Raw genomic sequence first — 13,878 nt, 5'->3', positions numbered from 1 at the left:
TGACAGCGGTTACGTATGACTGCATATATGTACAGTGATGCTCATAAGTTTACATACCCTGGCAGAATTTGTGAAATATTGTTTTTTTTTTCTAATATGACTGACAAATGAACAACAACCATCATTAATTTCTTTATGGTTGTTTTGTTTAATGGTAATGCTTTTCTGAAATTCTTGACCGTTTAATTTGAATCCAGTAAATAAAAAAATAAAAAAGGATTACGTGTTCAAATAAAGTGCTTAACTTCAGAATAATTCTTTGTAAAACTGACAAAATACAGATAACACTTCATGTTTTGATCATATGGGTAGAAGCAAAATCATGCATTGTAAAAATGCACTATACATAGGTAGAAGGGTTTTCCGGAATCTTGAGGTCAACTTTGGGGATGTGTATTATACTTGGGTGCGTATTATACACGAGAAATTACGGTAAAGCCTTATGGCTACTATAAAATCTGGGTGATTTACAGTATGTGTTGCTGATAAATAGTAATGGTTGCTTGTTCTAGATATTTGTTTTTACAGAAATTGTGGTTTTCCTCAGATAAATATTATGGAGTTGGACCATATTGCTTGCAGTTTTATCCACAAGTTAGGTGCTATCATCATCTTCAGTTTCATAGCTTGGCTCCCAGTCAGTGGCCTAAAAGGAAAGGAACAAACTGGGATTATAAAACAGTTTAGTGTATAGTGGTCAAAGTCCAAATATCTATATTTTATGAAATATGATAGCTAACATTCACTTATCCTAAAATGCAGATGCACTCTTAGTTAAAGTTAAATCCCTACTTTCTTCTTTTTATGGTATGTTGGTCGAGTGTTGCACTAATGAAACAGGAAACATGATGAATGCCATAATGGACTGCCCCTATGTCAAACTTGGAATTAAAACTTGATTTAGACCAGTACCAGTATTCATTTGAAAGATATAATTTTTTTCTGTTAAAAAATGGAGCCACTCTACTTCTTATTATAAATGAGTTTACATGTTCTTGCCGTGGTTGTAGGGGTTTTCTCAGGTTTTCAGGCTGATTTCCTGGGTGCAGAAACTTATTTTTTTCCCCCTAAATTTTCAGCAAGACAAAGATACAAGATCTTATTTTAAGTCATATCAAATCAATTCATACTAGTTCCAAGGGAAGATTTTGTTTTCACTTAAAAAAAGACATTTTGTCACTAAAATAAGTGGGTGAAAGAAAAAAAAAATCCACCAGTTGAACGACAATGAACTGACTTGATAAGATTCTTAAAATAAGATCTTGTATATTAAAAAAAGTACTGCAAGATGTTTTTCCTTAAAAATAAGATAAATTCACTGGCAAAGATTATAATTTTTTTCAGTGTAACCTTAATTTAGGCCAGTATTCATCTAAGAGATGAGCCCTTTCTCTATTCATTTCTGCACTTAACTTAAAAATGGTAAAAAGGGAGTGAAGTAGGACACTCAATAACACCCAAAACCTAATAAGGATGCAGACATCGTGACAGTCACCCAGACCTATCAATCTTATCAGCTGTGACGCTAAGATATTATCAAAAATGTTTGACCTCTTCTCTCCTTCTCAAGTGACTAGTGTGCCCTGAATATTATTTTAGGTTATCGATTCCATCTAAATGTTTAAAATGTATATCAGTGCATTCATTCATCAAAAAATGTATATCATAAATAACATAGAGTCGAGGGCAGCATGGTGGACTTTTACCAAGCATGCATGCCTCTCATTTTTGAGGTTCGGTGTTTGACTCTTGTCAGCTGTTGAGCCTGAAGGTTTTTTTGCAAACACTTTGATGCTGTACAAGCTGTAAGATGGGACCAAAAGCCTACAAGAACATCTGAGATGAATGGTGCAAAAAGCTTTGAAATGATATTATCTCAGTCTCATTATTATTATTTTTTACATCACAAAAACTTGACATTCGAACATGGGTGTGTAGACTTTTTATATGTACAGTAATTGGCGGCCGTCATGTTCTCGTGCAGGATGAAGGTGAAGTAATTAGTATGATGAGATGCTGCATGTCCCACAGAGCAACAGATGTTTAGCTACTCTCTACTGGCCCATCTTTGTGTGTTAAGCATCCCTACGTGTGTCCGGGCCCTCCCCTCATTCACACGGCTCCGTTTAGGACTAATTAGCTCCGTGGCCTCCTCCTCATCCTCCCGCTGCACTCTTCTCTTCCGACCCCCAGGTCTTATCTCATTGTGCTGTCGTCTCATTGTTTACCGTGCTAAGTAATAATCATCCAAGCTCAGCTCCTCCGACGACCTCCGCCTCTGCTCCTCCTCCGCTCCTCCCTCCTTGTTCTCGTCATTATGTCCTGGCCTCCGCCGTGACAAACGTCATTAATCAACTCATTGCCAACCACGATGAACCTTGCAACCCGTAACACCCACCCCCTTTGCTCGTGCAGGAAGTATTCTATTCCCCGGCGGTCCATTAGGGCAATCAGAACAAAATCGGAGCAGGGACAATAGATGGCACAATGCCAACTAAAAGAAGATATTAAAAATTCCACAAAGGAACGCTGTAGACAGCAGGAGAACAACAGCCTTTGTTATTCTCATGCCTCAAGTCAGTGGGGAGGTTTTGTCATAGACTTGCCTTCGAGCTGTTTTTATGCACAGATCTTTGGAGTCAAAATTATTAGAGTTGACCAGGCTTTCCCAACCTATACGGAGCCAAGGCACAAACAGTGGTCCCTTGACTTATTAAATTCCTTCTGTGAACGCAATTTACTCACATATCAAATCGATTTTGCCCATTGAAATGAATTGAAATGCCATTGCTAGCACCATTTCTTTTGATATCCGTTTCCAGTTCATTCCCTACCAGTCATTTTCAAAGCAGAGTTCCCCATATTGTCAGCCATTTTAAAGCATTTTGACAGATCTTTCAAGACCCACGGAATATTGTGTTCTGTGACAACATAAGCACCAAACCTGCAGTCTCTCCTTCCACCAGTTTGTTTCTATTTCCTTGTTTTTTTTAATAATCAGCAGTGGAACATTTAGTTAGTTTCACCAAAACACTGGTTTCTGGTGAAAAAAGCGAAGGTAAAACTAGCTTTTTGTAAAAAGAAACACGTCAAGCAGAACACTGACTTTAACGCTAATATATTTTGCTTTGGTTACACCTCAAACTATAAAACAGCAAATACAAGAATGAGAAAGTAAGTAAGGTTTTATTCATATAGCACTTTTTAAAACATGGAGTTATAAAGGACTTTACAGCACATACACAAACAGAGTTGAACAGGTTAAAAAGACAAGCAAGATGACAATATTGACAAGAGAGCAGAAGCAGCAGACATGACACTAATGGGAAATGAAACTCGACTAAATTAATCACAATAAAAAGGACAGGGCATGAGAATTTGAGGTAGGTCTAAGGAAAGGCTTGGTGGTATAAGTGAGTGTTTAGGCGTTGTTTGAAACAGTCTACGGATTGGGCAGATCTAACTGATTGGAAGTTGGTTCCACAGAGTTGGGGCTAACAATGCTAATGGACGGTCACCTTTTGATTTACAGTTTGTGCGGGGGATTGATAACAGGCCAAGATTAGTGGAGCGTAGAGGTCGTGTGGTGGGATGAGGGTCAAGTAGCTCAGAGATGTAGGAAGGGACAAGGTCATGAAATATAGTGGATATAATCAAAGGGCTCTTATAGTCTTATATAGCTGAATTTTACTGGAAGCCAATGGAGGGATGCAAGGACAGGTGTAATGTGGCACCGACGGCTGGTTTTTGTTAAAGGTCTAGCTGCTGAATTTTGGAATAACTGTCATCGTTTGAGAGAAGACTGACTGAGGTCATGTATAATGAAAACAGTATCGGACCAAGGACGGAACCCTGAGGGACACCGCAGTGGAGGGGAGCCAGGGCTGAGTTGTGACTGTTTACACTGACACTAAAAAAAATATTTGTTAAATAAAAGTGAAACCAGTTAAACACTGTACCTGATAAATATAGAAAGGGGTTTTGATGGCAAAATAATAATTGATTTACAACTAAGAAATGCGCCATGAGTGACGCTGACTCGCCGCATGGCTCGAGTTGAATGTCAGTAGATCATTTTTGTCATGGAAAAAAACATGTTTCTTTAGTTTCTTGTTGATTTTTAATGCCTGGTACAACAGGGTTCATTTGTTTGGACAATATAATGATGGCAACAAAAATAGCTCATTAGAGTTTAATGTAAGTGCTGATATCTAGGCAGTTTTCTTGATCATAATATCAGAATCACTTGGAATGTAATTAAGCTTAAGCATGTCAAATAGGACAAAGTATTGTGGAATCAGCTGCAATTTTGTTATGTTCATTGTATTGTTCAGGTATGACATACACAACATTCACTATCGTTATAAGCTGTGGTATGCTGACTTGTTGGGCCGGATTGAGGCCAGTTTGTACTCACACCACAAAAGAACTGCGCCGAGTTCGTTTGGAAGCGGACCGAGACCACGTTTCAATAAGGAGGAGTGGTTGTTTGATTCGCTTGTGTGTATTTACAAAATTCTGCATAAAAGGTCTGGACCAAGGGGGAAACGAACTGGTTCGTTTATCCATCCATCCATCTATCCATTTTCTGAGCCGCTTCTCCTCACTAGGGTCGCGGGCGTGCTGGAGCCTATCCCAGCTGTCATCGGGCAGGAGGCGGGGTACACCCTGAACTGGTTGCCAGCCAATCGCAGTGCACATACAAACAAACAACCATGCGCACTCACATTCACACTTACAGGCAAATTAGAGTCTCCAATTAATTTTTGGGATGTGGGAAGAAACCGGAGTGCCCGGAGAAAACCCACGCAGGCACGGGGGGAACATGCAAACTCCACACAGGCGGGGCTGGGGATTGTACCCGTGTACTCAGAACTGTGAGGCTGACGCTCTAACCAGTCGGCCACCGTGCAAGTGGAACAAATGTGGCTGTTGTGAATACACTCAAAGTCAATTTTCATGACCGTTAACGTGCTGCTAAACAGGCAAAAAAATATTTTGTAAATTCGACACACGAAAGTAAAGACTTATTCAAAGCCTGACAATGAATGAATGGAAGAAAAAAAAAACATATGTGAAATCAGGCTTCAAAATGGTCAAGAATTGAGATATTCTTTGAGTTTCCAGATGCTGTGGGCGTGCTCTGAAAATCCCACCTCCATCTGTCAATCAGATACTTCTTCTATCGCGGCTCCTCGGCAGGGATAGGAGCGATGCAAATACCTTTGTTTCTGTTCAAATTCAGCGGCCCGTTAATCGACAGAGGGATTCATGCGTAGGGCGTTGAATTGATTGCACCTGGCGTGTTCAAACAGAACAGTCGACTTGCGAACACTTGGGTCCCGACCCATCAATTCAGAAGCACTAGACATTCTATTCTTTGTCTTCTTGCATTATTTCTCCTTTGTTACACTGGAGAAGGAGCTGCTTCCAATCTCCGAAGAACACCTCTGGACCTTCCTCGCACCGCTATGTTGCCATGGAAACCTCATTTAACCAATTCAAATTTATTGAACAATTGAAATGAATAAATCACAAGCAAATGATCATTGGATTACATAATCAAAAAAAGCAAATACAAAAATGAATCATGTTCAAAATGGAGAGGAAGAAGTCATCAAAAGGTTTCTTGTCCTATAAATCCACAATCAGAGTCATCGTACAGCCAACATCCTCAATGAAGCAGAATAAAATCAAAGCCTTTTTAGAAGGCGGAGCAAGATGATTCAAAGCACAGTACAATTTGATAATAATAGACAATCAGTGAGGGCGAGGACGTCGTCGGATCATCTTGGCGTCCTTCGGATACGCATCGGCATGAAAGACTAGCATCCTTAAAGGTCGTGGGTCGACACTGTGAGAGGCAAGCACCCAGAAGATGCAGTTGACGAACACGTCGAAAGAGTCTTGGCCACACTGGATGAGAAGTAACTATTAACACGTCGTTACGTGTTAATAGTTACTTCAAATTACAAAAAATTACTTCAAATTACAAAATTTGATTACAAAACGGATGTATTTGTAATCCATTATATTATACTGGGAGAAAATGTGCTCCTGCTTCGTCCTCCTGTCAGGCATCCTTCGACCACTTCTCCTCTGATGGTGATGATGTCGTTCCCACAGAGACCGTCCTTAAGCTTCCACTACACAAGCCATAATCAAAATAAGAACTAGAGAACACGTTTTTGCATGTGTGAATGCTGAAGAACTGAACATAGCCTTGGTGTGATGTGGGCCTGTTTAGTTAGCCTTTTATTTTGTTGTAAGATTGGCAAAAGGTTAATTGTACTTTCTGCCATCAAGAGGAAGAGCATTGATTTATTCTTCCTGCCACTATATGTTGCTGACATAAATGGATGAACAAAGATACATTATTTGTAGTAACTGAAATTTTAAAAGAATTCTTGGGCAATTAAGTGAAAATGGATCATTTCCCGCAGCACACCTAATGATCTGTGTTGTTAAATTAGTGTTTGGGAATCACTGCAGTCGAGAATGTTTCTAACCACAAGTGTGAAATCCAACGGGAACGCCACACGAGAGCGGCAGATTGTTCCCAAATATTCCTGTGTACCGAACAGGGATTGCCGTAACCTCTTCACCTCCTATCTGTAGTGGGTTGGCAGACGTCACCCACGTTAACCTCTTTCAATTTGGGTATGAAAAGATGCAAAGTGAATGGTGAGTAGAGAGAGGAGGTGTTATGTCTCCCTCAGCCTTGTGTGTCTGTGTAGTTATCCCAAATTATGCAAATGATCTTTTGCGGATCACCTTTGTGACGCGGTTCTCTTTGCAATACTTTTTTTTTTCTTTTGGTGCTTTTTGAATCCGGAAAGCACAAAAATTTACATATTAGTGAGTTTCCAAAAACTGCTGATGAACATCATGAAATTGTAATCTGAGTCTTCCAAAATGCAACTTAAGTGTGATCCATACAACCCGACAATCGGACCAAATTAGAGCATTTTCCCTCCCTTGCAATAAAAATCAGAAAAGGCTTGATTGTGCGATGTCTCTTAAAGATTACTCAGAGCGATTATCCTGTGGTATTCGGTGTGTTGTGAGTACACCACACACGATAAAAGCAGCAAGCACAAACATGGAATTTTTCCTCGTAAAATGCAGTGTCTGCCACATTTTCAAGATCGGTTAAAATATTTTACACGGCATGTGTGTAGTCTGCTTTAACCGATTTTCATGTGAGAAAAAAAATCAGCACGTGTGTTCTTACTGCTCTTATATTGCACACACCACACACATAACCATAACTTGCAATCACAAATCACCTCCCTCAAACTCTGTCTTATTGTGTGATTGGGAGCTTTTATTATGCTCCAATAAAACCGAGGTTTAACTTTTTGGCTAGAAATCCAAATGGTATGATTGGCGCTAACCGCTGCAAAACACCCAAAAAACATCAAATTAGTATGATGGTGGCGGTATCTTGTTTTGAGACCTTAGATAAGGTGGAGGGAATTCTGAACAGTTCAAAATGTTAGCACAAAACGCTCAAGCTTCTGCCAGAAAGCGAAATATATGTCAGGAGAAGCCTACTAGAACAGCTGGAATGTTTTTGGGGTGTGTCGACTAGGATTTAATGAGTTTGAATATGATTAGTTAATTCTGAACACAGCCATGTACTCTGTTAAAAGAGGGTGTGCATACTTGTGCAGCGACTTTATCTCAGTTGTTTATATTGATTTACACTCTCCAAATTATTTCGTTTTTAAATTGAGTTGTCCAGGTTGAAGATATTAATGGTGGAAAAAGTATAGAAATGATTTATCTCAGTCTATTTTTTTATATCACAAAACTGGCATTTGACCAGGGGTGTGTAGACTTTTTATATCCACTGTAACGATTTGCGATCCTAAATATTGAACTGGTTAAACATTTATGATTTTTGTTCCTGACCATTTTCCCATCTGGGACACTTCACTAGAAAGACTGCTTGAGTTTATTTACACGTTAGAAAATCATCCTATAATGATGGTGAGATCATAAAATGGTGGCACTGAGAAGCTGCCGGCTCGTCCAGCAGGTGTTGGCCTGTTTGTCTTTCGAGCGCTTTTGTTTTCTTAGGCCTCCCGCGGCCTCTTATCAGTGCGCCATGAACTGCTAGGAAATCACCTGCATGAGTGCAAAGTAAGTGCAAGTAGAAGTCAGTCTTTAAGAGAAACAGTACCTTATTATTAAGTATGTATATTTGTATTGGGTATTCATTTTTTCAAATAATTTATTAATTTACACATTGTAAATAATAAAGAAATATTAGTAAAAGAAACAATTTTATATATAAATTTGATAAATTTGTCACTAGCTTATAAAATAATTGGTCAAGGAATAAATAATGTTGTAATTAAGCATACTTTGTAAATATTTTACATGCATTTATTCATTGCCTCATTACTTTTAGTATTCATAATTAATTTATCAAATTTAAAAAATGAGAATGAATTATATATTATTCAAATAAAGTATTTCATATTCTACAAATATTTTCCATTGATGTATAAATGTTAGTAAACAATATGTCAATTCTGATTGAGTGAATTATATATAATACTATTAAAAATTATAGTCCATTCTTAATTTATTAGGACATTTTTTTTTAATCTCATCTACGAACAACCTGGCCCATCTGTCCCTTTCAAAAATCAAATGTGAGCACAAAAGTTCACCTGCCTCTCTATTGAAGTATTGTAGTATAGTACTGTTACAATACTTAAAAAATACTGTACAGGGGTGGGCAAACCTTACAACCTGCCATAATAAAAGTCCACTTCTGTGTTTTTAATTACAATGTGATTACGCAGGTTTTGTTCACACCTCGTCGGTACATACTGAAGAGAAAATGAGTTTATTGCATGTCCTTTATGACTTTTTATCTGCTTGTGCACCGCGATAACACACCAGCAAACCACTAAAGCTTGTTGGGTTTCTTCTCATAAAACGTAATGAAGAATTAGTTGTAAATTGATGGCTTTCCACAGACTATAATGACAGCGTGCATGTGTGTGACATGCATGAAACATAAGTCAACAAGCCATGTTTGCCAAAGAGTTTGTGAGAAAATCACATGTCACAGGGGGGTGGAGTTAAAGATAACACACAGACGTGTGAAATTTGAATATGAATTATTGTCAGAGGATGAAAGTGTAAACTACAAGGTGTCTCAAATAAAGTCACAGAATTTCATCATCTCAGTGTGGCTTATATGATGTCAAATTTTAACAAGATGAATAAAAACTCACTTGTTGTTAAAAAAAAATCACAATACACTAGCTCCAACTTTGGTTCGTCTGTGCAGCTAAAATACGTCTTTATTCTTCTCTGGACAAAACACAACTGGTGGCACGGTGGATGACTGGTTAGAGCGTCTGCCTCACACTTCCGAGGACCCGGGTTTAATCCCTGGCCCCGCCTGTGTGGAGTTTGCATGTTCTCCCCGTGCCTGCGTGGGTTTTCTCCGGGCACTCAGGTTTCCTCCCACATCCCAAAAACATGCATGCTAGGTTAATTGACAACTCTAAATTGCCTGTAGGTGTGAATGTGAGTGCGAAAGGTTGTTTGTTTCTATGTGCCCTGCGATTGGCTGGCGACCGGTTCAGGGTGATGGATGGATGGATGGACAAAACACAACTTTATTCTTATAAAACGTTTGCTCTGTTAAAAAAGATATATTTTTCATAGCCTTATTATTATTATTTTTTTAATTCATAAGTTTTTGTTTTAATTGTTGTTACGATTGTGAGGGGGTCCCCGGGGGGCAATATTTGGACACGAGGCTGTCAATTTACTTAATAGGGTCTCTAAGTACAAGTGCGTGTGAGTACTTTTGCCACCTGTCGTGTTATCACCACTTGCTCCAAAGCTCCTGGCCAATCACACCGGAGCAGACTTGACAGCCCCTTCAGCCCACTGATGAAATGGGCGAGCAGCGTTTTCTTTTTTTTTTTATGTGCACTACTTGAGTGGAGGCCCTCCAGAAAAAAAGACACATTACCTCACAGGAGTACACCATCAAGTGTTTGGAATTCAAAGAGCACTTTTCTTCTCCACTTTCAAATCGAAACCACAAAGGAATGGCCTCTCACGTAGAGAAATCCCAAAAGTTCCGTATCGAGGCACTCCTCGCTCACGATGTGGACCGGAGGCCGGACGGCGACGAGGCGAGCTACGCCGGGAGGCTCTCCCCTCGGCCTCCCAGCGCCCCACTGCAGGCCCAGCCGGGGATGACGCCGAACGCCCCCGTCTACGACTTCTCCCAAGCGGGATTCGCCGCGATGCACGCCGGCGGGTTCTTCGGAATGCACCCGAGGTCCGTGTACCCGCTGCCGCCTGCATTTATGTGTCCCGGCTTTCCGCAGCTGGTCCAGCCGTACCCGGGCCACCCGAAAGGGGGCAGCGTGGCCGATGTGCACCCGCTGGAGCCCTGGATCAGAGCCGGGATGATGTTCCCCAGGCTTGCAGAGTATGGAGGTGATTCCATCCATATCTCACGACTTCTATAGCTATACTGTATTAGAATATTTTGTTTTCCCGTTTAAGTCTTTTTAGTTAAAGTGTGTTTCAAATAATATAATACAAAGCGGTACGGTACAATATAATGGAATATAAGGTAATCGATAATACAACATACTGTAAATACTCTGTTCATTCCTAATGGAATGAATATACTGTCTTCAGGAGACCCACAGTATGTATATATCTTAAATGATAAATATAATACACATTTATAGGTTATATGTATAACAGTATTGATACAATATAACGTAATAGGAGTGCAATCTATGAATGTATCACAATGTCATATTACATAAATTACAGCAACAAGTCAGGACTCAAATTCAAAATTCGTATAGCATTTTCTATAGTTCAACTTAAATGCCTTTGTTCATTTTAAAATTATATTACAATGTATTTATTTTTGTGCTCTTAATGCCAAAACCGTCGACTTGAGTGCCATGTATAAATTCTGTCGGTTAGTGATGATTTATTTCCTAAAATGAGATGCAAAAAATGACTATACAGTTGTAACACATGAACCAGACCCAGCACTTGGTCATGTCGGTCATGTTTGTTTTCATTTTGGGAATGGACCACTATGGTGTTTTATTGCTCCTTCCGAGCAATATCATCCCAATGAAACAGACATGAAAAAGCAGTCCTGCCATCCTGGACCAATAGAATTCAGAGTATTTTAAGGTTTTAAAATGTTTTGGAAAATAGAATAAATAATTACTAATGCTATCCTGTATATCTAATTGTATAGTTCTCCTACATGTAGCTTCACAGAAACCTGGAGGTAATAATACCAATGCAAAATACCTGTATATTCATGACATGAAACTGCATGACATAACTATTAGAGTATGATGTATATTACAGTATATATATTATGGACCCATAATATAATAAATCAAAGCAAATGAGTATTCTTTAAAAAACAAATACAAAACAAAAATACTGCAAAAATATCAAAAATGAAAGATGATCAGAACAATTTTTAACACTTGAAATATATGCTCTCTTCCTCATAGCAGCACCAGCCCAAGCGGGTTTATTGGGGAAGTGTCGGAAGCCCAGGACAGCGTTCACCAGCCAGCAGCTGTTGGAACTCGAAAACCAGTTCAAGCTCAACAAGTACCTGTCCAGACCCAAACGCTTCGAGGTGGCCACATCACTCATGCTCACAGAGACCCAGGTATACCACTGCTGTTGTATAGAGGCCATATTGTGCTACAATATTTCCTGACCATGGATCATGATCCTCTTATGTCTGCCAAGTGATGCGGAGTTTGGGAATTACAATCTGAATCATCTTTATTGGCCAAGTACTGAATGTTAAATAAAACAAACAAGGATTTTGTCACTGGTAATTGTGTGTAAATGTGTTTTATTTTAATCAAATATTGTTTTTGTTTTTTTCTTAGACACAGCACATGTTTCACTCAAATATGAAACGTTTTAGGGTAACAACTTGTCATTACAACATGACAACAATAACAGAGCAAATCCCATATTACAAAACAAAACAAACAAATCAAAATGAATAACAACCGTGACCATATCATGAGTGTTAACTAAAGCATTTCAAAACAAACGTTAATTTAAATCTTATTTTAAGTGGCGTCCAAGTTTTACTTTACTCTCAATCACTCCCTGCAACGTTTGAACCTCTCTTGCATTATTCCGCTCCTCCACCTCTAGGTTAAGATCTGGTTCCAGAACCGGCGAATGAAGTGGAAGAGAAGCCGTAAAGCGAAGGAGCAAGCCAACCCGGCGTCCCCGCTGAGTGACGGTGAAAGGGCGGACAGTGTCCAGCTCCAAGCAGACTCTCCCACATCCAGCCTGGAGGATGAAGATGAGCTAGAAGGCGATGAAGAGGACAAGGAGCCAAGTGCACTGCCGGGTTCTCTATGCTCCCTCTTGAGGCGCGCTGGAGAAGTCACGGGGAATTATAGCTCTTATTTACAAGAGGAGCCGGAGGAGGGAAGTTCAAGAAGTGGGGTTTTCCCATAGTTATAAAATGTGCTTTTATTGTTTGTGTTTGTATATTGCTCTGGAGAGGACAATGCACAATGGAAGCAGGTGCACAAAATATATTATTTATGACAATCCAGTCATGGAAATGTTATGTCAAACCGCAATGATACATTACAAACAACTTTTAATGCTTGAATGGCCTGTAGTGATTCTTACTCATTATGTCAGAATCCGTAAACTTCTCTGACCTGGAGGGAATTCATGAAATTATATATACAACCCCAATTCCAATGAAGTTGGGATGTTGTGTTAAACATAAATAAAAACAGAATACAATGATTTGCAAATAATGTTCAACCTATATTTAATTGAATACACTACAAAGACAAGATATTTAATGTTCAAACTGATAAACTTGATTGTTTTAGCAAATAATCATTAACTTGGAATTTTTTGGCTGCAACACGTTCCAAAAAAGGTCACTGATGGTGTAGTGGTACACTCGCCTGACTTTGGTGCGGGCAGCGTGGGTTCAGTTCCCACTCAGTGACAGTGTGAATGGTTGTCCATGTCTATATGTGCCCTGCGACTGACTGGCGACCAGTTCAGGGTGTAGTCCGCCTTTCGCCCGAAGTCAGCTGGGATAGGCTCCAGCGCCCCGCGACCCTAACCCTAGCTGGTTTACCACTGTGTTCCATCACCTTTTCTTTTAACAACATTCAATAAATGTTTGGGAACTGAGGACACTAATTGTTGAAGCTTTGTAGGTGGAATTCTTTCCCAGTCCGGCGTCTCCGTTGTCGTATTTTACGCTTCATAATGCGCCACACATTTTCAATGGGAGACAGGTCTGGACTGCAGGCAGGCCAGTCTAGTGTCTGCACTCTTTTACGACGAAGCCACGCTGTTGTAACACATACAGAATGTGGTTTGGCATTGTCTTGCTGAAATAAGCAGGGGCGTCCATGAAAAAGACATTCCTTGGATGGCATCATATGTTTCTCCAAAACCTGTATGTACCTTTCAGCATTAATGGTGCCTTCACAGATGTGTAAGTTACCCATGCCATTGCCACTAACACAGCCCCATTCCATCACAGATGCTGGCTTTTGAACTTTGCGTCCATAACAGCCCGGATGGTTCTTTTCCTCTTTGGCCCGGAGGACACGATGTCCACAATTTCCAAAATCAATTTGAAATGTGGACTCGTCGGACCACAGAACACTTTTCCACTTGGCATCAGTCCATCTGAGATGAGCTCGGGCCCAGAGAAGCCGGCGGTGTTTCTGGGTGTTGTTGATAACTGGCTTTTGCTTTGCATAGTAGAGTTTTAATTTGCACTTACGGATGTAGCGCCGAACTGTATTTACTGACATTGGTTTTCTG

General features: G+C 39.8%; 1 protein-coding gene across 2 annotated transcripts; it reads left to right on the top strand.

Annotated features, from left to right (window-relative positions):
- The first annotated feature begins 9,989 nt into the window (after window positions 1-9,989).
- LOC133486953 (motor neuron and pancreas homeobox protein 1-like) lies at window positions 9,990-12,811 on the top strand. Of its 2 annotated transcripts, none has more exons than XM_061792830.1 (3): window positions 9,990-10,485; window positions 11,550-11,710; window positions 12,217-12,811. In XM_061792830.1, exons 1-3 carry the CDS (start codon window positions 10,089-10,091, stop codon window positions 12,526-12,528), a joined length of 870 nt encoding a protein of 289 aa, XP_061648814.1. In that variant the 5' UTR covers window positions 9,990-10,088; the 3' UTR covers window positions 12,529-12,811. The 2 variants fall into 2 exon arrangements, with proteins under 2 accessions (XP_061648814.1, XP_061648813.1); XM_061792829.1 differs by having other exon boundaries at window positions 11,547-11,710.
- The last annotated feature ends 1,067 nt before the right edge of the window (window positions 12,812-13,878 follow it).

The sequence above is a fragment of the Phyllopteryx taeniolatus genome, chromosome 12 (assembly GCF_024500385.1).
Source record: "Phyllopteryx taeniolatus isolate TA_2022b chromosome 12, UOR_Ptae_1.2, whole genome shotgun sequence".
In the NCBI taxonomy this organism is placed as follows: Eukaryota; Metazoa; Chordata; class Actinopteri; order Syngnathiformes; family Syngnathidae; genus Phyllopteryx; species Phyllopteryx taeniolatus.
This window is presented reverse-complemented; position numbering and strand designations above follow the sequence as displayed.